General features: G+C 33.6%; 3 protein-coding genes across 4 annotated transcripts in view; 2 read left to right on the top strand and 1 right to left on the bottom strand.

Annotated features, from left to right (window-relative positions):
• The first annotated feature begins 238 nt into the window (after positions 1-238).
• Positions 239-4,026, top strand: LOC146540278 (coiled-coil domain-containing protein 42 homolog). Its single transcript, XM_085202225.1, has 6 exons — positions 239-387; positions 927-1,128; positions 1,459-1,632; positions 2,177-2,255; positions 2,749-2,888; positions 3,760-4,026. The coding sequence occupies exons 1-6, from the start codon at positions 278-280 to the stop codon at positions 4,024-4,026; spliced, it is 972 nt and encodes a 323-aa protein (XP_085058351.1). The 5' UTR covers positions 239-277.
• A 1,093-nt stretch (positions 4,027-5,119) lies between these two features.
• Positions 5,120-9,104, top strand: LOC146540277 (odorant receptor 83a-like). The gene is made up of 8 exons (XM_085202247.1): positions 5,120-5,795; positions 6,009-6,134; positions 6,508-6,725; positions 6,853-6,860; positions 7,577-7,778; positions 7,983-8,072; positions 8,358-8,513; positions 9,008-9,104. Exons 1-8 carry the CDS (start codon positions 5,273-5,275, stop codon positions 9,065-9,067), a joined length of 1,383 nt encoding a protein of 460 aa, XP_085058373.1. The 5' UTR covers positions 5,120-5,272; the 3' UTR covers positions 9,068-9,104.
• A 595-nt stretch (positions 9,105-9,699) lies between these two features.
• The window catches only part of LOC146540276 (serine/threonine-protein phosphatase alpha-2 isoform), a 36,299-nt gene continuing 23,732 nt past the window's right edge, over positions 9,700-22,266 (bottom strand). Inside the window, exons 5-8 of one of the 2 annotated variants that reach the window (XM_085202205.1) lie at positions 15,024-15,220; positions 13,634-13,781; positions 12,856-12,994; positions 9,700-11,548 (exon numbers count right to left, since the gene is read on the bottom strand). In XM_085202205.1, coding sequence (XP_085058331.1) covers positions 11,545-11,548; positions 12,856-12,994; positions 13,634-13,781; positions 15,024-15,220 — 488 coding nt within the window. In that variant the 3' untranslated portion in view covers positions 9,700-11,544. Of the gene's footprint in view, positions 11,549-12,851; positions 12,995-13,633; positions 13,782-15,023; positions 15,221-22,266 lie in introns of those variants that run through there. The other variant, XM_085202213.1, reaches the window with a different exon arrangement.

Here is a 22,266-nt window from a genome sequence, read left to right as displayed (position 1 = left end):
ATAATTTCCTCTCGCTTAAGGTTACTAGCGTATGGTATTTTGTTATTACATTATAAGCTCTTATCATTTTGAGAGTTATATATAATAACAGTAATGTGTCACAATTTAATATATAATTTTTTTACGAAATATTACACAGATTTTATAAAATTAAGAGTCATAGACATAAATTAATTTTAAATTTATAAATGTTGCCATGTCTCTATAGTAACCATTTGTTATTTCGATTTACAGAAATTATAAGATAATTTTTGAGATAAAGATACGTTTTTGCAAAATGAAGAAAACAATGAAAGACTTAGCGCCTATAGCTATCCCGCATGGACCTCCCGTGGAGTCCACTGCTGAATATTATAAATCTTTAATGGAAACCTCACAGATGGTCAAGTATGTAAAATACAAAACTTAATATTATAACAATAATATTAACAATAACCTTAATATTATTAATATTAGATTTAAAAATTTAATTTACATATAACCCTTAATTTTAAGTAAAGCACTAGATGGAAACTAAAACTATTAGTTAATCTAGCATGTATAAGTCAATATAATTCCGCTTTTAATTAAATAACAATATCGAGTTTTAATAGCATTATAGTTTTTGGGCATAACGCTTCTAAACCTAGATCCTACTTTTGGAAGATCCGCCATCTTAATTGCGCGGGAATTTAGACTTACTGTTTACTTGTGTACCAGCAATAATTAATTTTTTCATAATAGTCACGATACATTTATTTAATAAATTATTGTTTTAATAGAATAATGTTCTATAAACTTATTTATAAGATAAAGTTACTTTTAAATAAGTATAAAACCAAAATCGTAACAAGAAAAGTCGCATCAAAATTGTTTTATGTAAGGCAATAGTTTTAAAAACGTTTAAACATATTAATATAAAATATAACATATGTAATTTATAACAGAAAGTACCCAGTATGGGACGTTGCTCGCCCCACACCACAAGTTCTGATGGAACAAGCCAGGAGAGACCTCATGGAGGCTGATGAGAAGCTACTGCTGAAGAGAAACGAAGAAAAAGACAACAGGCAGATGATGAACGCCAAGTGGCAAGAGCTTCGGGATAAAGAAATGCTGTTGAAGGAATCATTTATTAGTTTTAACAAAGTATGAAATTATTTCATGTATTTTTGTGGTTTTTGCGACGGAATTAATTTAGTTTTTATAATTTTTGGGATGGATAGACTGGCTATCGGTAAGACACTGTGGTTGTTTAGAGACAGGTTATAGAGGGTGCGTGCCAATAAGACACTAGCACATTAATTTTAAATTGTATAAAATATACTTACATACGAGTATACCTAGTACATTTTTACTTTTGAAAATATTCATCCTTATTTATATTGAAGCCAAAGCCGAAGATTACATCAAGCTCAACGCCAAGACACACTGATGACGTATTTAAGATTTAAATTAGCATTTAAACATTAAATACAGTTTATAAGAGAAAACCAAGAGAAAAGAGATCGCGCCGAACGCAAAATGAAAGCCGACAATGAAGTATTAGAGCGCAAGATCAGGGAAACTGAAGCGATGAGGCAGAGGGTGGCCGAAATGGAGGAGGTTAAGGCCCTGATGGAGAAGCAAGTAAAGGAGTACACTATATATGAGGTTAGTTATCTCGGACGCCGTAAGTGGAGATTCGAATTTCGCAGGGAGGAGTGGAGGGTTTGGTAGGCACGTCTCGCTTGCATATTCTCAGGGACAGAGTGATTCTTCTCTCTCGCTGCTGTGAAGGTATAATGAAGGTGGATAAAATCGATCTCAGTTACTCAACGGTTTGTTTTGCGATATTGAGAAAAGAGCGAGGTAATTAGAATTCATTCCCCCGAGTGGGAACTGAACCCACGACACGTTTCATTTCGCAATGATATTGTATAACATTTTTAAGGGTTTTTTTTTATTCCATAAATATTTATGCCAAGAATAAACCTTTTTTGTATGCACTTAAAATCTTCATTTGTGCATATTATAATATGTAACTTATGTTTTTTTAACATATTGTTATTTATTGTTATTATAGAATTGTTTGATAATTTTTTTGGACGGTTTCCAAGGAAGCGTGGGTTCAAAACGCGCTACTTAAAATTTTTTATAAATTTTCTTAAAAAGTATGTAACTATTTCGTAGTGTATTTGAACTTATTTTATTGCAGGATTATCTCATGTCGGTTGTGCATAATTATCCCGAGTTCAAACAGCCTTTGGACGTTCTTAATAGATATGAAGCTTTAGGTAAATATATATATTTTTCATTTATTTTATCATAGTAATAATAATTAATAATATTATATAGCCCTTTAATCACATTTTATCCCGCACAGGCAAAAATAGCTTAGTGTCGAGACACGTTTGCTTTCGCTCTAAATTCGAAACGTTGCGTGTTTAGTGGCGGAATTCAACGTCACTCTTTCCATTTAAGTGGGAATCGAATCTACAACCATCAAGTTTAGTCAGAATAAAATTAAGATAATTTATATTTTATCCTAATACTTCAATCATGTGATATCAATTTCGTACGACTGTAAACACGACAGGTTGAGGTTTCGATAGGCAACATCTTCCACCATTCAATATCTATTACTTAAGAACTCGGTGGAAAGTGGGGATCCGAAGTATCTGATCGGGGAATGGAGTGTTTACTCCAGGTTCCCACTGCCTACCTTGCTATGTGCGGTAGACAGCGTGAAGCTAGACTCAAATAAAAATATCTATTGTTATAATATAGCCGCAGCAAAAAGCACCCTAGCGGAACGTCAAGAGAGAGATCTGGAAATGCTAGAGAACGCCCGACAAGAGATCGCGGCCCTCACAGAGGAGAAGAAGCTGTTTATTATGGGATTGAACAATACCTTGGCGGAGCTAAGAGTGAGTTATTTATTACTAGATAGATAAAAATCTTTATTGCACACTTAAAAAGATACAATAGGTATAATAAAACAAAATGCACAAAGGCGGCCTTATCACAGTGGCGTAGCTAGGGTATTTGCTGCCCGGTGCGGCTTAGGGGACTTAATGCCCCTTTCCTGATGATGAGTTCTAAAAAAAAAAGCAAAGTGACCGTCGACTTTGATGCCCCTTTCCTGATGATGAGTTCTAAAAAAAAAATAAAGTGACCGTCGACTTTGATGCCCCTTTCCTTTGATGCCCGGTGCGGCTTAGAGGACTTGATGCCCTTTAAAATGATCTAAGGTCTAAAAAAACAAAGAAAAAACAAACTAATCGTCGACTTTATGCCCCTTTTCCTTTTGATGCCCGGTGCGACCGCATCGCTCGCACCCCCCTAGCTACGCCACTGCCTTATCACTACAAGTGATCTCTTCCAGGCGACCAAATACCGGAAGGATATAATTAAAAATGCGGGCATAATGCGGTGCAAAGTGACGCGAAAAATAACTAAATAACTAAATAAATAAGAAAACAAAGAAATAAAATAAATAAATAAATTATACAATATACGTCTATTTATACATATATCCATACACTGATTATATACTTAAGATATATAGCAAATAAATAAAGGGAAAATAAGTTAGCACACATTAATTATTACTCTCCATTCCAAGATAATAATTTTTGACTCTTTTTTTTAAAAAAGAGATTCTTTTTTTAAACTTTTTTTTTGAAAACGCCATAATAGATAAGGCTCCGGTCAATCTTTTATTCTCTACTCATGGCACCGCCTACAAATCCAGCATTGCATGCATTAAACTTTTTCAATAAAAGCTAACAATTCCAGTGGCGCTACGACAAAATAAGGAATCGCGTCATAAAATGGGAGTTAGCGTTGAATCGTCTTAAAGAAACTGCCGCGAGCCGCCACGTGGAGCTGTGCCACGTGCGGGCCGCTATCTGGAGCCTGTACCTGAAGATATGCAAACAGAAGGGTCTGAGCGTGGACATCCGCCAGAGCGACTTTGAGCAACAGCTGGTGGTCATCATGCGCGCGCTACTGGAGCTCAAGAGGATCTATAAGATAGCCCAGCGACGGTCCAGGGACAAGTGAGTTTTGGGTTTTATACTGTTTCTTCACAGTGAGGTGGTGAGTTCGATTCCTACTCAAGGAAAGAAAATATTTAATATTTTCAGTTTTCACTTCCTCGCTTCGGTAATGAGGCAATTAGGCGAAGCTCGGTGTTAAGATGCGCCACTCAAAGCGAAGTCCCTCAAAAAAGTAAAATCTGAGAGGGAAATTTTAGATTTTGCAGTAACATATTAACTTTATTTTAATAATAAAAATTTTTTCAGAGACAAGGAATCTACGCAAACGTCTTAAATCAAATTTCGAAAATTTTACATTTATTAAAATGTTGTAGAAATGTTGAATAAAATAATTTGATTTACCTACAACAAACTGTTTGTTTCTCCACTATACCTTTACTACTTGTAAATTTTAGATATTTAAAAACGTAAGAAAATTTGAACAAAATTTAAATTTAATATATTCAAATACATATAGGTACAGTCACTCTGGGTAACTGATTCTTTGGGTAAATTGACATTGGGACCTCGAACTAATTTTGTAGGTATATAAAAGAACCCCTCAAGACGGAAAATATAAGGAACTTAACGAAATAATTTGCAACAATTAACAAAAGTTTTTAATTGTACTTAATGTTTTTAATTAGAAAAGTTCCTTAACTAGAAAGAGTTAGTTCGTTCAATTAAAGTTAAAGTGTTTTTACACTTATCACAAGCAACATTACAGGCGAGTATATAATTTATTTAATTATTTTTTTTAGTTTCACGCTGTATCCCGCAGCAGGGTAGGTAGAGGGAGACTAGTAGTAGTAGACACACCATCTCCCACTTTTCGCCGAATTGTGGAAGTATAGCGCGCTGAGCGAAACTCAACGCCGCGCTTTACCTCGACACCACAGCGACCAAAATGAACAAAAAGTCATTTATCATTATGACACTATTAAGTAAAGAACAAAATTTTGGATAATATTTTTTATTTGAGTAACAGTATTTTTTTTACTAAAAATAATAAGAAGACAGTCGTGACACAGGGGCACCAGCCAGGGCATATGACTAAACAGGACAGCTTATGGTTTCGATTTCCGATTGAGGATATGAAGTATGTAATATTTGCATTTCTTGATATTGCACTCATTAAGCAAGTGAAGATGTTCCTTTATAATTATAAAATAAAACAATCGATAAATGGTTTCCATATAAAACCCTAAACGGGATTTACAGTTAATTTCTATTGTAATTACAATAAAAGAAGAACGTAATAGAAAGAGAAAATGAAATTAACTAAAACAATAAAAAATATATTTAAATTATCTAAAAAAAAGGAATCCACAATAAACAATGAGAAAATATCCAACTATCTACATTTCATGGAGATGCCACTGAGATGCGTGGGATGCTGGGACTGGTATAGAGAACCGAAGAATGAATATCAAATATTCTTTAACAATATATATTTGGGTTTTGTGTTATTTATTCTTTTGAATTTGCCAATTTCTTTAATTGTTCATTTATATACTGTTTGGACGGACATGATGTCTCATTTAGAGAACATGGCGGATGGGTTGCCGCTATTTGCTTCTGTTTCTATAGTGGCTTACTTTTCAGCTCACAAAAATGATTTATACAATTTAGTTACATATATGAATGAGAATTTTAGATGGCATTCTGCTAGGGGGCTAACTAATATGACGATGTTGAAGAGTTACCAGACGGCTAAGAGTTTCGCGTACTGGTATACAGGATGTACGCTGTTTAGTGTTACAATGTATGTGACTATGCCGATTTTTGCTCATTGTAAGTATTTTTTATTTTTGGGTTTCGCTATATCCCGTACACGCAGGGTAGGCTGACAGAACCTAGTGTTAAGGCACTCCGTTCCTCTGTTTTGTCGAATTCTAGAGAATAGTGGAACTCAACGCCGCGCTTCGTCTCGACATGGAATGTGAAGATATAAAATGGATCCACGACTGCCTCAGTAATATAAGTAAATCGTTATTTTTCTATTAGTGTGGACCAAGAATCCTCTTCAGCCGTGGATTTACAAGGACCTGACGAGTTCCCCCGCCATAGTGCTCATCTTTTTGCGGCAGTGTCTGGCGCAGGCCTTCGTTGGTCTGGCTGTTGGGCAACTTGGTATACATATTTTATATTTTTCTTAAAGCTTCATGCCGAATTCCGCAAACAGCAGAGTAAGCGGAAGGAGTTTAGTGTTAATAATTCATTCCTCCGAGAGCAAAAAAAATGGTGTAAATACAAAAATTAGCATAAAATATAGATATTTTTTATCCATTTTTTTTCATTTTCCGCCGAATTCTGGTGGCATTGCGTGTTGAGTGGCGAAACCCAACGCAGTGCTTTGCCTCCACACCAGAACGAATAAATAAAAATATAAATTTAAATAAAAATATTTCAATTCGTCAAGGGAGGATCGAATCACGTCTACAGTCACTCTTTGTGCCCAGGACTGGCTACAATAAATAAATTAATAATCAAATCCCAATCCCAGGAGTATTCTTTGCCTGCAACTCCATCCTACTCTGCGGTCAGCTGGACCTGCTCTGCTGCTCTCTCCGCAACGCGCGCCATGCGGCGCTGCTGCAGCGGGGTGTGGCGCACGCCGCTATAGCTAAGCTATATAGCGATGTAGTGCTGGACGAGAGGCACAACTATTTGTATAATATTAGTGAAATGAAGGATTCGGGTTATCACTATGATGATAAAGTTGTAAGTTTCTTATAATATATTTTTGTTAAGTTAAAACGGGGTTCAATTTTCAGATGTCCAGTTGAAGTAACGAATAACTTTCATTTTCCTGCTCGGGCGGGTCGAAATACAGAGGCGGTAACCGCAGGACGACTCGTTGCCTTAAACTATTTACAGAAACCGTAGCGTTGAATTCCGTGATTCATCTTAAAATGTGCATATCCATGAGACAGAAGAGTAAAGAATAAAGTCATTTATAGCTAGGTTCTTCCATTTACGATATTATATTATTAAATTCTAATTTTATGTATTTTTTTTGTTTTTCAGCGTAGAAACTTTAAAGGCAACATACACTTTGGTGAGATTTTTCTTATAATAAGAATATATTTTTTTTATTAATACAAATCAACTAGCCCGTTGTCAAATGGGAATACACTAAGATCCGTATTGTAAGATCGTAAGAGTTATGTATGACATATATATTAGGTATATAGTGTGTTAATTAATTTAATTTATAAATTCAAACCAACGTTCCTGAGATTAGCGCGTTCAACCAAACAAACTTTTCAACCTTATACATATTATAAGTATAGAAATACTTCTTTCTGTATTTATAGATATTGAATGTTATGTTAAGCTACGTAGGTTACGTCATCATAGTGCAGTAGGTATATTTTTTTACAATTTTTCTTTCAAGCTTCACTCTGTTTCCCGCACACGGCAGGGTAAGCAGAGTCCTTCGCTTCGTTACCAAAGAAAAATAAAAATATTACATATTTCATTGTCAATCAAGTGAGAAACGAACCCACGATCTGTCTCGTTAACAGTCACACGTTTGTACCTCTGCGCCACGACTGGTCTCTTCGTTTTAGGTACATTTTTGGTATATCTCCAGATATCTACAGCCTTCATTATGATGAAGCTACAAGTGAAGCTTTGAGAGAGTGTGGACGTGTGTGTCAAATTATAAACGAATTTAAGGATAAGTTTGAAGAGTTCGTCTCCCCCCTGCTGGTGCTGCGCGTGGTGCAGGTCACACTGTATCTATGTACTCTGCTGTACGCCGCTACGCTGGTAAGTTATATATACAAAACAAATATTTAAATTATAGTAATAGCAATACAATAATTAATACTGAAGTAATAAAATTCATAAATTTCTACATCATCATCAATAGGTGGTGAGTAAATCCACTTACTTACTGTGTTTTTAAGAAATTTTAGCTTCTTTTTGTTATAGTGGTAATTTTGGGTTTAAGGATTATTTTTATAATTTCAGAAATTTGACATGATAACAGTGGAGTACCTGGCCGCGGTAGCGTTAGACATATTTGTGTATTGCTACTTTGGAAATCAAATCATTTTACAGGTAATGATGCAATACCTAAGTATGCCTTTAGCTTTTTACGTGACTTTACTTCACTATCTTGGATACTGTGTTTTCAAAGGGGTCTCACTTTTCTTTCATAAATCTTTATTCGTTCGACGTGCTCAAACCAGCTGAGTACATTCTTCTTCATTCTCATCGTGACATCCTCGCTAGACCTCCCCTGATTTGAAAGTGGAGAAAGGAGTGTTATAACATTATCTTTCTTTTGTCTAACCGTTAAATGCGGGATACAGCGAGAAGCTGAAAAAAAATATAATTCCTTAGGCGGATCGTGTAACAACAGCAGCTTATCAAAGTTCGTGGCCGAGCATGGGTGTGAAGCCGCGACGTCTCCTCCTCAACCTTCTCCTCGCCAACTTACGTCCCACGGTGGTGCGCGCGGGAAGGTTCCTGCCGATGAACCTTCACACTTTTGTTGTGGTTTGTTCTATTTTTTTGTATATAACAGAGAGCACGGAGAAAATCTAGTGTTAAGTTACTCCGCACTCCACTTTCCCCTATGGAGCGTTGTGCAATTATGATTTTTTTGTTAATATATTATCGTATACACAAATCATTGTGGTACAGTGGGATAAGTGAGTAACGCAATAGTCGTGGCTTCGATATCTACTCGAGGAAACGATTTTATTAAAATTTAATATTGTCATTTCCTCGCTCTGGTAACAAGCCAAAACGCGACGTTGAGTTACGCTATTCAACACGCAATACCATCAGAAGTCGGAGAAAAGTGAAGAATGGAGTATCAATTAGATTATATATAATAGATTCCTGTTACCTTTGTCTGCCCTGCTATGCGCGAGGTAAAGTGAGAAGTTAAAAAAATCATTCAGTTGTTTAGAAGAGGTTGTTCTTCTAATCTAATTCTAATGTTTTTTTTTTATATTCATTCTTTTATTAGATATCTTTTGTTGCAGATAATTAAAACATCATTCTCATACTACACTCTTTTAGTGAATGTGAATGAAGAAAAATAATTTACATCTTATATTATTAAAAATCTTATAGAATTATACAATTAGTAAGTTCATATTTCTTTAGTAGAATTTATAAATCTATATATAAGTAACGGCAACATAAAAAAAAATGTTTCAATTTAAGAAATGAACCTTTTCTTCGTCTTTGTTGACTTAAATGAACATAATAAACAATGAGTAAAGTATCATAACGTAAGGTTCCCAGGTTCCCTTTGCCTACCCTTCTATATGCAAATACAGCGTAAAATTAAAAAAATATTACTAGCTTTTAAATGGAAATGACCGAGTTGTGAATGACAATCTAAGTGAGAGAGTTCTATGGAGGAACTCTGACCTTAGTTACGTCGACACATTCAACGTGATTAAATATATTATACTAACGGATGCAAGCGGCTTCGCCCACTGGATCTATACGAATATTTTTTAAATATATTTATGAAATTATTTTCAGCTTAGGGGTTGAATTCTATTAACAATAAAAGATAGAACTGTTCTATCTGAACCAGCAGTTCCTGTGGTTAGCGCGACCAACCAAACGAACTCTTCAGTGTTAGTATAGATACTATGTAGTATAATAGTTTAGTGTAATTTAAATTAAATTACAAGGTAAATCAAATAAAACATACAAAAAATATTCAGAAAGTATTTTTATTTACGAAATTAATATACAACTCTCTGCAAGTTCATACATCGGTAGAACATTGACAAACGGTTCAGTCTGATTTGTGGCGAAAATAAATAATTAAAATTTTTCCCGCGCTTTTCTGACGTTTGCGGTTGTCGGATACACGGACCGTAATCTCAAAGTTTTTTCAAATAGAAAATAAATTATTTACAATTAAAATTTCCAATGTATATTTATTACTTGGAGAAATATTTAGATAAAATAAAAAATGGAACGATTTTTTCTATTCTTAGTGTAGAATAGCACATCAAAATTGTTATCAATCCGAACATTTATAGATATAATATATAGAACTAATTGGAAAGTAATTTTTCCTCGTTTATACTGATTTTATGACTACGGGACTGTGTATAACAATGTTAGATGACTATATAAATATAATTGTTATTATTAATTGTCATGGTTGAATGGAGATGGATAGACGTTTAATCTTCCATGTGTACAGTAACAAAACATGGACTAGAGAAGAAAAAATTAAAAGACCTTTGCCCAACAATGGGTATGGTAAAGGCCAACATAAAAATTATTGATTTAATTTCAATTTAAAAAAGACTCTAAAGGTCCGTGTTTCAGTAAAAAAAATTTCAATGACAACATTACAAAATAAAAAAGCTGGTTTTGCGGTGTTAAATTACGCAAAGCTTACTACACCACCATCTACAAAGCGTCCAACCATGAAGGACGGTCGAATCAATATTATTTTTTTTTACCGAATCTCTATTCACGATACGCTTACTACTTACTTATAAATGTTTATTTTTTTCAAACTTCAATTATTACATACTCATTGTCGATTAACATCCGTCACGTGATTCCAGAGCGAGTATCCGATTTTTTAAAAATAAATAAAGGAATTATTAAAAAAAACATATCGTTTAATAACACTGAAATCGCGCAACGTCTTAACATTATTGTGTATTGAGTAAACGGACATACGAACAAACATACAATACAAACTAGCATTCACACCTGACATGCACTACTTGGACTCCCCGGAGCCGCGGTGAATAAAAAAAAATAAAAACGCACTGGCAGCTTACAAATTAGCTTATAAATATCTTGACTTGACATATTTGACATTGACATTTCATTTGAACAAGCAAAGGCTTGAAATTATACAGAATCATCTTTTTTAGCGTACAATCTCCTTTGTGTGTTCTCCATACAATGTGACATTGGCGAAGTGAATAGTGCTCAACTGTCACGCTCGAAACGCCATAAATAAAGAACTGAACTGAACTGAAAATATACAGCCTAGGCTTATTATTTTTTCTGCTATTTTGACAGTTGACGTTTGACATTCATTTTGAACACGCAAAGGCTTTACGCAGAACAGCCTATGTTTATATTTTTTACTATTTTGACAGTTCGTCGAGTCCAAAAGCTCATGTCTACTGAACACAATTGTCCAGCAATTGTTGATAATGCGAGCGGGAATTGAACTTAAACTATTACTATTGAGAATTAATCTTACATTTTATATAAAACATACAAAAATGAATGAAGTGGGGCACAATTTGAATAAAATTAGAAAAATATATAGGTTTTGAACTTCAATTTTAAATGAATTCATCTTCAAATTCATTCTTTTGACTACAAAATAATTATGGAATAGAATAGATAATCACGACTTTAAAGTACAAAACCTATAATTTTAAGATAAAAAACGAAAATTTTTGGACATACATAGATAGGTAAAAAAAGGTTGTTTTTTCATAAGAAAAGCTGTCAAAACGTAGGCAATGTGTTGTATCGCGGGGATCCATGCAAGTCGTCGACTTCGATGCGATGGCTAACTGCGGGACAATTAAACAGGGTTAATTGGACTTTATTTGTATGGGAATAGATAGTACTTATAATAAATAGGAACTTACGGGTATAATAGAATACAATTTTGAATAATTTAGACCTTATTCGTATAAAAATGCAACCTAATTTTAAATTAATTGGTAGTTTTTTCTTTTATAGGCATAGAGTTAATTTAAAATGGCCGGGTTTCGTTAATCCTTTTTTTATTAATATTTGCTTTAAAATAAAAATGGGAAATTCGACAAAGTCAAACACAAAAATCATAAGAAACCTCCCAAACACACACAAAGTACATGCATGCCATAATAAAATGTATAAAATATATTTTTTTTAATGTTATTTCGTTAATTTTAATGTTAGTTAACACGCTAATACCTTAAAAGAAGTCGGCCTCAAATATCTCTGAATTAAATAAAAATAGTAGTTATAATAAAGAAAAAAAACACAATTGTATTTTGTTACAATATTATAAAAATATATATTAAGTTCTATGATTTTCACTATTATTACACATTTTAAATGAAACTATTTTAATCGGATTAATCGCGTATATTGAGGATTATACATTTTTGGAAACCCGACGTTTCGGACACTTTGCAGCAGTATAAAAATGAAAGGGACTATAAAAAAAATAGTTTCATTTAAAATATATATTACTAGCGGCCCGCTCGCGGTTACACCCGCGTGAACTATGTTATTAATAATTTCTGTCTCCATGACTACGTCCTAGTGACGTCTATGCAAAATTTGTAGTAACGAAGTTTCATACAAACTTTCGACCCCAAAAACAACCCCTTAGGAGTCGAATATTGCAAATTCCCGTCTTAACGAGCATCTACATCCTATAAATAACTCCTATGCAAAATTTCAGATTCCTAGCACATGTAGTTTCTGAGATTTCGTGATGAGTGAGTGACCTTTTGATTTTATATATATAGATTAGACTAAATTAAAATTATTTCGATACAATATAATTTAGATACGACATGTTTACAATTCAACTAATCTGGAAATTTGATTATAGTATAACATTAGTATATTAATGAGCTGGTGCTGGTGGTGGTGGTGGTGGTGATCTATGAAATCCCCAGTTTGGTAATTCTTTTTATAATTTTTTATATAGTGAAATCTAAAACTTATATTTGACAATTTTTAATTACACTGCATTTACATATATTTGTTTTACATAGAATTAATCAATTTACGCCTTGAACCGCTCATATAACATGAGTTACATACATATTAAATGACAAAAACTGTTATAAATACACATAAATTAATATAAAAAACTTACTTTTTCTTATTCTTGGGCTGTGCACGAGGCGGTGTGTTGGGTCTGCCCATATTGAGACCAGAATAGAGTTTACGTTTGTCCGCAGGTTTTAGTATTTGGAACGAGCACATGAGTGTTTCGTCTACGGACATGAGGGCACCTGGAATTTAAAAAAAAATCAATATATTATAAACTTATCGTTTTGGTCTGGTATACACTGCGCAGCGTTGAGTTCCGATTTTAAACATGCAATGTTTTCAAAATTAGGCGGTTCGTGGGAAATTTGTTCTCTCTTTCTACCATACTATTCAGGAAAAATCTTAAAAAATATGTAGTTTTAACTAACATATTACTTCAGCTAACAGAAATAAAATTAATGTTTTTCAATTTCTTTAATACAAAGATTAAAGAGATTTGAAATAAAAACCTAAACTACCTGACAACTAAAACAAAAGTTAATATTTTTATTAGTATTATTTGACATAACCCATAAGAGAGGATGTGCCATTGATGTTTGAGTAAAAATAGTTATTTTAATAAATAATTAATGTATTCCAAGAACACACAACATTATCATTACACTCCAATAGGTTAAACTAAAACACTCTTACAAAGCTGATAAGACCATTCCAGGTAACAGTAGTTTCACAAAAATTACGCATATAAAATGCAATTTATGTAAATTAACTAAAATTTGATAATAAGTATTAGAATGTCAAAGTCAAATTCCCTTCAAAAACCTAAAAAAAAAAGAAAAACACCACCATTATTCACTTACACAAAAAAAACGAAAACTCACCAGCATTATCAAACTCTCCGCAATAGTTGGGCGCGGAGAAGAGGGTGACAAGTTGTCGTTTCGCGAAGAACTCATAGCCGTCCTCCACCACCTGGTGAGCGCGGCAGATCAGGTCGAACTCGTGCTTCGAGAGGAACTTGCCAACCACCTGGAAATGAAAAATCATATATTAGGATTCAATAATGATTATTTTTATCCAATTTCTAAAAATCTTAATTCTAAATGTAGTACAATCTTACTAAAGTAAAGATAAATTAAAATAAAAAAAAAAACAGTTTACCAGTGGTCAACAAAAAACTGTTACCTACATGGGCAGAGGAACCTGGGAACCTTTGTTAAGATACTTCGCAATACTTTAGATATTGGGTTATTGAGTAGCGGAATTTGCATCGTTTCTAGACCGAAGAAATGAAAATATTAAATTTTTAATGTCCTCGAGTGGGAATAGAACGACTGGCCACAGTCTGCCTCCTCGTTAGTGACTATGATAAATAAACAAGCAAACCCTCCTACTATAAAGTAGTTATGAAACAATAACTTAAATAAATATAAATTAATCTATATACACTTTCACTACAAGCAAAAACACGATACTTCCTCAAACGTCGCTTTACAAGGCGAAGCAATAAACATTATTTACATAGATAAATATATAATGAAATATTATTTATTAATAGATAAATAAATGATATAATGGTAAACAAATAAATATCGACATCATGGTAGCGTGCTCATGTCTATTTGTCCACATGATACGCGGATGCTGGTTACGTAAGACGGGCACGACTTTTACCTTTGTACTGCAATTACGATAATGACCTTTCTTCACATAATACAAAACAAAGCCGTTTCCATACATGTACTCTTAAAATTTACAGAAGTAAACGCATCGGATTTTAATAAGGTTTTCACTAATAGATAGACTAAGGGGATTTTTTTTATCAGCTTCTACTATATCCCGGGTATAGTAGAGTAAGTAAAGGGAGCCTAGTGTTAAGACACTCTACATTTTTGTTAGGTAAGAAATAAGGAAACCACAACAAAGCACGATAATTATAAAATAAATAGCTAATAATGAACGTTCTGTATGAGTCATACAAGTACAACACACGACAAGACTTTAATCAATTTCGTATTAAAGCTGCCAACGAGGCGGCGGCAAGGGGTAATTTACTCGCACACTGTAATATCCGCAATGTTGGCAGTGCCGTCTCTATTTCATATAGGGTGTGGTATACTCATTAAACATGTTCATTTTAATCGTTGTCAGGGTAGGCAGAGGGAACCTAGGGTTAAGTCATTTAGTTTCCCACTTTCGCCCAATTTCAGTTTACCAATTTTCGTTAACTAGTTTACCCACAATCCCATCCATAAAGTTCGAATATCATACCTCCGTGCCAAAAGTGAAGCTCACACCACGATCGTTCTCCCCCCATCCGGCAGTATCCTTATCAGGGTCGGACCAGAGCAGGTCGCAGAGCAGGCCCTGGTCGGGCACGTCGGTGGGCCGCATGATCCTGCGTATCTGTTCCATTGCCTGGAGGTCGGGGGAGAGGCCGCCGTGGCAGCAGAAGATCTTCTCGTCAACTGTTGACAATGATGAAGATTAAATTAATCAAAATATTTTTAATTAATATAAAATTGTTAAATTTGTTATAAAATTTTATAATAAAAAAAATTGGCAAATGTTTAGTGAAATTTGTATTGTATGATTTTTCCTATATCCTGCGAGATATATCATGAGATAACAAGTGACGTCACTTGTTTACAAACGTTAGAGTACATAATAATAATACATAATAACCAACGTTACATATTTTATGATATCTGTAGTAACATTAGAAAGCTGAAGAGTTTGTTTGTATACACTAATCTCAGGAATTCTCGTGTTGGACAGAGGACAGATCTTGGACACTTAGGATTTATCATATATAGCTCCTAAGTATTTCCATTTGACCATACAACCATGTCGGCTCTTCACAGCAGAACTACCAACCGAGCTGGTGGTAGCTCTCTGTAAAACTGTAATTTTTATGTAACTTGAATTCAAAAATGCCTGTAAATAATAGGCCTAGGCCTAATTAAATAAAGAATGTTTTGATGTTGAAAGCCAAAGACGAACTAAAAGCCTATGATTTACTTTTAGTTTATTCAAAATCGACTTAGCGCAATCTCACAATATCAATAAAATTAAAACAAAGAACTCAAACTTAGTTCCCACCTTAATTTCATCCATCATCTATAGCGGCAGGACCTATCATAAAACACTCGTTATCAGTCCAACGATATCTCACTGATAACAACAACAAGTAGTAAACAAGTGGACGGACGCATGCAGCGCGGCCTAGTCACCGGCGCCGGCTCGCCACTGCCTACTACGAGTATATGAGATATGTATGTATGTATGTCTGTGCCGCGTTAGGGCAGAACGGCGCCGTCGATAACCTAATATGTCAATTGTCTAGAAACGTACGATAGTGATATGTTTAGAAATTTCTATTGGAAGGATGTTCTAGAATCTAGGAAAAGAAAGTGCATAAAACCACATTGGAACATCTTCATTGGTCTTAGAAGTTAGGAAATTTGATCGTTAGCAGTTTTATTTTAAATGAGACAGTGTTTTCACACTAGGATCCCTCTGCCGACCCTGCTGTATGCTCCCGCATATATACAGGATGATGTAAGTTTTTACTGTATAATAAAATAACATAACTAAATTGTTCTTTCCTAATTTAATAATAATGTATTATGTTTAATAGTCAAATGAAGATACACTATTTGAGTCCAGTTGCTTTAATCAATATTAAAATAACTCTTCGCAAGCGATCGCATCGAAGCGAAGCGAAATCGAAGCGATGTGAATTCAATACCAACTAAAACACACAAAAATTCCACAAGAATAAAGAGTGTCGCCATTCCACTAAGTAGTTATAACAGATAATGAAATTTAATGTCTCGGTCTGGTACAAACGTTACAATTACCATAAATCCTACATTAAATGGTCTACATTAAGGGTCGTTTCTCAGACCATTAGCTAACTTGTTCGGATTATTTTTTCTTTTACGATCATGTAACTTCAACTTTTAGAATAGTACTCAGGGGGAACCTAATGTTAACACACTCCGTTCCCCATTTCCAACCAAATTCTAGAGGCAATGCGTGTTTAGTGTCACTCAAACTCACCGCGCTCAGCACTAGAGCGAACCGCTCAACACTAGAGCGAAGAAATGAAAATATTAAGAAATAAATTCAATCCCTCGAGTGGGGATCGAACCCACAACTATCACATTACAGTGACACCCTTGTGCCACAACAGCGCCACGACTGGCCCCAACTAAATTGGTTTAAATACAAGTATTGTCAATAGCATATATTTAATTTGCAATACATGTACCTACATATAATATCTTAGATAGTTACATATTTAATTTTCAAGGATTGTCCAAATACCCTGCGATAGCATCAATCAATATTAATCTTTCGAGACAATGAGATCGATATTGGCGACGTAGGGTTCAATGATTGCGCAAAGCCATATTATAACAATTCGTATTCGCTAGCTTTAATACGGTGTACGAGTTTACTTTAATAATATATAAGTAGTTATAGTATATAGTTTAATAATAGCCAGACATGTAATGTCTTACATGTCTTTCTTTATATTTACAGTAATAGATGTTATTTTACTCAATTACTTGAATTTTCGTGTACTTTTGTAGTGAAATGTACCAAAATACAATTTAGTTAGATATACCACTATTAATATCATACTGAAAACGGTTAGTATGAGTTCGTATCTCACTCATGAAAATACCTATGTAATACATATCCCCACCACCACCACTACATTACCACGATCTGTAAATACCATTTTGAGACATATTTAAACGCATTCGCAGCTTCGGACAATGCGGAATAAGTGACTTTTTATTCCGCATTCACATATATAAAAAAAAACTATAAATTCAAACATAATAATCAAAAACATCAATAAAAGACAAACACAATTTACAAAGTTGTTGAAACGTAATTTACTTGTCAAAGCAATTTCGCTTGATTAAATTTCTCTGGAAATTTATTACGTGGATAGAGTACAACGAACCTGAACGTAAAATAAACTTAAGAAATGAAAAATATACATGGGATATTAGAGAATATAAATAGAAGCTGTCGTGATCCCAGGGGCATCCACCCATCTTGCCATTGTAAACGCAACGATTGCGGGTTCGATTTCCACTCTAAATTATTTGATTTCTTTATTTCGTCGCTGTGGTAACGAGGAAAAGCGCGGCGTTGAATTCAGTAGAAAGTGGAGAATGCTAGTGTTTTAATTGGAGCAGAGTGTTATAACACTAGACTTCCCCAGGTTCCCCAAAGTAGATAGCTACTTTGCCATGTGAATGATACTAAAATTACAAAAAAAAACGAGAACATAAATTGAAATAGGTCAAAAGCTGTTTAGTCTAATGGTGGCTCGAGGTCTACTTAAATTAAAGAGCATTATTTAATTTCGTCTTCAAAATAACACTTAAAGAACTAACAAAAGATTTTTCCAGTGCAAATGAGCACAAGAATACTTACTACAATTAAGTATGATTATTTAATTCATCATTGAATAAAATTCAATCTCTATTAAATATTAATAGAAAGAAAGAATAAAGCTGAACAATCAACGACAGCGACACCAATATGTGACTGTAAATGCGACAGGTTGAGAGTTCAATTCCTATTCGAAGAAAAAAAGTGCACATGCGGGATATAGCGTGAAACATTAAAAAAAAAACGAGAATAATAATAATTATTATTCTGTACAGTTTCTTAGTTTAAACGTGCCTGATTGGGTGTAGTAGACTGTAGTAGCATCATTCGATGTAAATAAATTACGTAAGCGAGTGATTGAACCGTGCCAGAGTCCAAGGACGGAGGAGGGTAAATATTTGCAATCGAGAGAGGCACATTGAAAGTTTGAAGTATATTATAGAATTAGAAAATTTACAACTTACTGAAAAATATCAAGAATCTTAATAGAAAAGTTATTTTTTTAACATTTACTTGATGTTTTACGGAGGTTTTATATCAGTTATATAGTTTTAAAACTTAAAGTTTTTAATTCGACCTCATAGATAAATAGATTGATAGATTTTTCACATCTTATAGGTATCATATAGTAGCTTAACACTTATTCCCACATAGTGGGGTTGTCAGAAATAGTTTTTCTGGGTGTTAAAACACACACCTTTAACAGTCGACAGATCAGTCAGCCATCCTTTACAAAGATAGTAAAATATCTAAAATAAAAAGATAAAAAAAGCCTTAAAATAAAAATAAAAATAAAATATACCTACAATATGAATATTCTTATGAAATAACAGGAAATACACGTCTGAAACAATTGCAATGTAAACGAGATAAGGACGACAGGTGTTATCAGTAGACAGAGACACTTCAAATTTATTTTAGAATTCTGAATGAACTATTCAAATATTTATAAAACTGATAAATTTAAAGGATTGATGACTTTCATTATGGCCTTACCATGACCGTCAATTAAAAAAATATATATATTTCGAAAATTCTTCTCTTTCTCTTCTCTTCTCTTTTTAATTCTCTACTTCTACACTCTCATGCTCACTTATTTTTCACTTTCAAATGGTATTAGAATTTCCATAAAAACATAAACAGATTTAGCAGGTTTACACTCCAAGCCGACGAAGTGTATAGAAACCATAATTAATAGCTTTGCGTATCGTATAACACTTGAGACATTTCCTAATTAAAACTGTCGCTGTCTACGAGTCGTCGTTGTGGGTGTAGGGTTCAAATGTTCACAGTTAACCCAAGAATTTCTTTAGATAAACATAAAACAATATATTTGAAAAGAAAATGGCTGTATTTATGTAAATATTATACTTATTATTAAATATTGCTAAAAATATTACGATCTAAACAATCTAAAATTTTTTAGCTTCACGCTAATCCCGCAAGCCTACATTAAATTCTAGCTATGATATAATAAAATACACTCATTTAATGACAATTAATCTCTAATTAACATTTTAACCACTACCAGCTAATACAAATAAACATAAAAAACAAACAAAAAGAAAACACTTCATATAAGATTTCACTAACAAAAGCTCTACGCAACGACAAGAGTTTCCCAATCTAAGGGAGGATAAACAAACATACATACATATAGGTTAGCTAGCTATTTGTATGACGTCAATACAAACGTATCGAGGCTAACTTTAGCCGCTTCCGTGACAGCTTGGGCCGAACGTGATCCACACGTGCGCGGGGAGCTTAATTACTCGTGTTAGGAAATATGTATTTCCTTTTCAAATTACTGAATATGAGTATATTTAGCATATACTCTGTTATCGAAAGATGTTATATAATTTATTTTGTTATATATAGAACACGTACGAGATATAGAACTAATAAAATTATTTAAAAAATAAATGGAGAACACTAGGTTCCCAGATTTCTTCTGCCTACCCTGTTATGTAAGATATAAACTGTCTTTTATGAAGTATTTTCATGTTTCTGCACTGGCAGACATCATCGATGAGCACCTAGTCATCTTTCACGTAGCTACGTATTTCCAACACGTATCACGACAAGTGACAGACAACTTCGTTACTACAAATGCTAGGAGTCTCAAATTTTGCATGGATATCACTTATAGGACGTAGGTACTTATGGAGACAAAAATTAAAAATAACATAGTTCACGCAGACGAAGACGCGGGCGGGCCGCTAGTTACATAATAAGAGCATTATACATTTCATAGTAACTAACAGTAAGCCAATTATGGGGCAGCGGCACCCACTATAAACTACGCGACGGGCTGTAGGTTCGAAAATCATTCAAAAATAACATATTTAATATTTTTAGTTAATGGCAAAACTCGGCTTTGACTCCCGCCACTCAATAATGCCACCAGTTCGATGGAAAATCAGGAACGAAAGTGTCTTTTAATGCTAACAGAATCTTTGAACATTAGGTTTCCATCTTTCCTCTGCTACATGCGGGAAACAGCGTGAAGCTAAAAAATATCACTTTTAATTATTTACTGTTACACAAACTCAACTCATAACATAAACGAGATCGCGGTGAAAAATAAATAGATAAAACCTCATCAAACACGTACAAGCAATAAGCATTAAGTTAAATATGTAATATCCGCAAAGAGATGTCGAATCAGGATGTTTCTAAGATGGCGTGAAGACACGATCATTGTTTTGCCGCGACGGATATTGACATCAGTGTGAGGTGTGCACTGTATAATGTATTTATTATAGAACAGTAGTGAATGTCTTATTATGCTACGTCGCTCTGATGGCGAGGCAAAGCGTGGCGTTAAGTTTTGCCTCGGAGAAATGAAAAGAAATTGTATTAAATATATAATTTCTTCGAATGGGAATCGAACTCACAACTATCGCATATACAGTCAGACGCTGACATCTATATATACAATAAAATTATAACTGATCGCTGTCTGTACATGGAAGATATATGAGAAAGAAATTGATATTTAATGTTTGTTTTATTTTATTATTGAAAGCTTTCAATGAGTGAAAAAGTTAATAAAATGATAATGTGGAACTAAATAATCAATAACTATAACATATACTAAAAAAACACGAACAAATACAAATGTATGCGTACGGAAGTGTTCCTACCTACAAACGTTTACCTACTCAAGACAATGGCAGCTCTCGAGTCGACGAGGCAACAATCGAACTGAGAACTATGGAGTATAATACATGAGAGTTTTCTATAGAAAATGGATCTATTAACTATTTTGTTCTTTTTTTATTTAGCTTCAAGCGTCAACCTTAATAATAATGGAATATAATAAAGCCTATTTTACTGTTCTACTCAGAAAATGGAACTAATTATCCAATAGAAAAAGTTCTTTAATTCGACCTAGTAGTTCCTGAGATCAGTGAGTTCAACCAACCAAACACATATTAAACACGAGGTAGGTATGCAAAAATTCACACAGATATATTCGATATCTTAGTAAGCTGACCGCAATCAGGTAAAATTAAAACCGCAAGGCGCGTCTATGTTTCAAGGCAAGAGATTTCTTGAGAAACGGTATTTAGATATACATACATACATAATTTAATTACACTGAAATAATAAGGAAGTCTGCAAAATTATAACCTCTATTGATTCGTTGAAAATCTCCTTTTTAGGTTACAATTTATTATTGATTTTTAAATCATATTATATACTAATTGATCGCACTAATCTCAGGAACTCCTAGTTTGAATTTTAGTGTCAGCCCGGGCACATAAATGTTCAATCTTAGTTATTTCTATATGACCATGATAGGCGAAATTGTTGGAAAAAACAATGAAAAACAAGAAACAAAGTACTTTTGTAAGTAAGAGCTCTCCCTCTCTTTCTCTCTCATCCTCTAATAATAAAAAAAAAACGGTATTTTAAATATTTCACAATTATAATTCATAAAATGCATTCCAAAGACTAAAACAAATTCTATAAAATATTTGTATTGTAGTTCCTTCAATCAGTGCAAAAATCATTTAAAATTGTCAATTGAATTTGTAAACAAAATAACCTGATATCATTTCTATAAGACACCTAAATACACCTCCTT

This window comes from Heliconius melpomene, chromosome 2 (genome assembly GCF_056956725.1).
Source record: "Heliconius melpomene rosina isolate 202511_hmr_F chromosome 2, ASM5695672v1, whole genome shotgun sequence".
NCBI classification, from domain to species: domain Eukaryota; kingdom Metazoa; phylum Arthropoda; class Insecta; order Lepidoptera; family Nymphalidae; genus Heliconius; species Heliconius melpomene.
The sequence above is the reverse complement of the archived record's forward strand: the minus strand, read 5'-3'. Positions and strand labels throughout refer to the sequence as shown.

Bases quoted from the DNA above. Each gene is read 5' to 3' on its own strand.
- LOC146540278 (XM_085202225.1), top strand. From the start codon at position 278: ATGAAGAAAACAATGAAAGACTTAGCGCCTATAGCTATCCCGCATGGA. The intron at 388-926 runs GTATGTAAAATA...AATTTATAACAG, and splicing joins GAAACCTCACAGATGGTCAA to AAAGTACCCAGTATGGGACG. The intron at 2,889-3,759 runs GTGAGTTATTTA...TAACAATTCCAG, and splicing joins ATACCTTGGCGGAGCTAAGA to TGGCGCTACGACAAAATAAG.
- LOC146540277 (XM_085202247.1), top strand. From the start codon at position 5,273: ATGAAATTAACTAAAACAATAAAAAATATATTTAAATTATCTAAAAAA. The intron at 5,796-6,008 runs GTAAGTATTTTT...TTTTTCTATTAG, and splicing joins TATGCCGATTTTTGCTCATT to TGTGGACCAAGAATCCTCTT. The intron at 6,135-6,507 runs GTATACATATTT...TCCCAATCCCAG, and splicing joins TCTGGCTGTTGGGCAACTTG to GAGTATTCTTTGCCTGCAAC.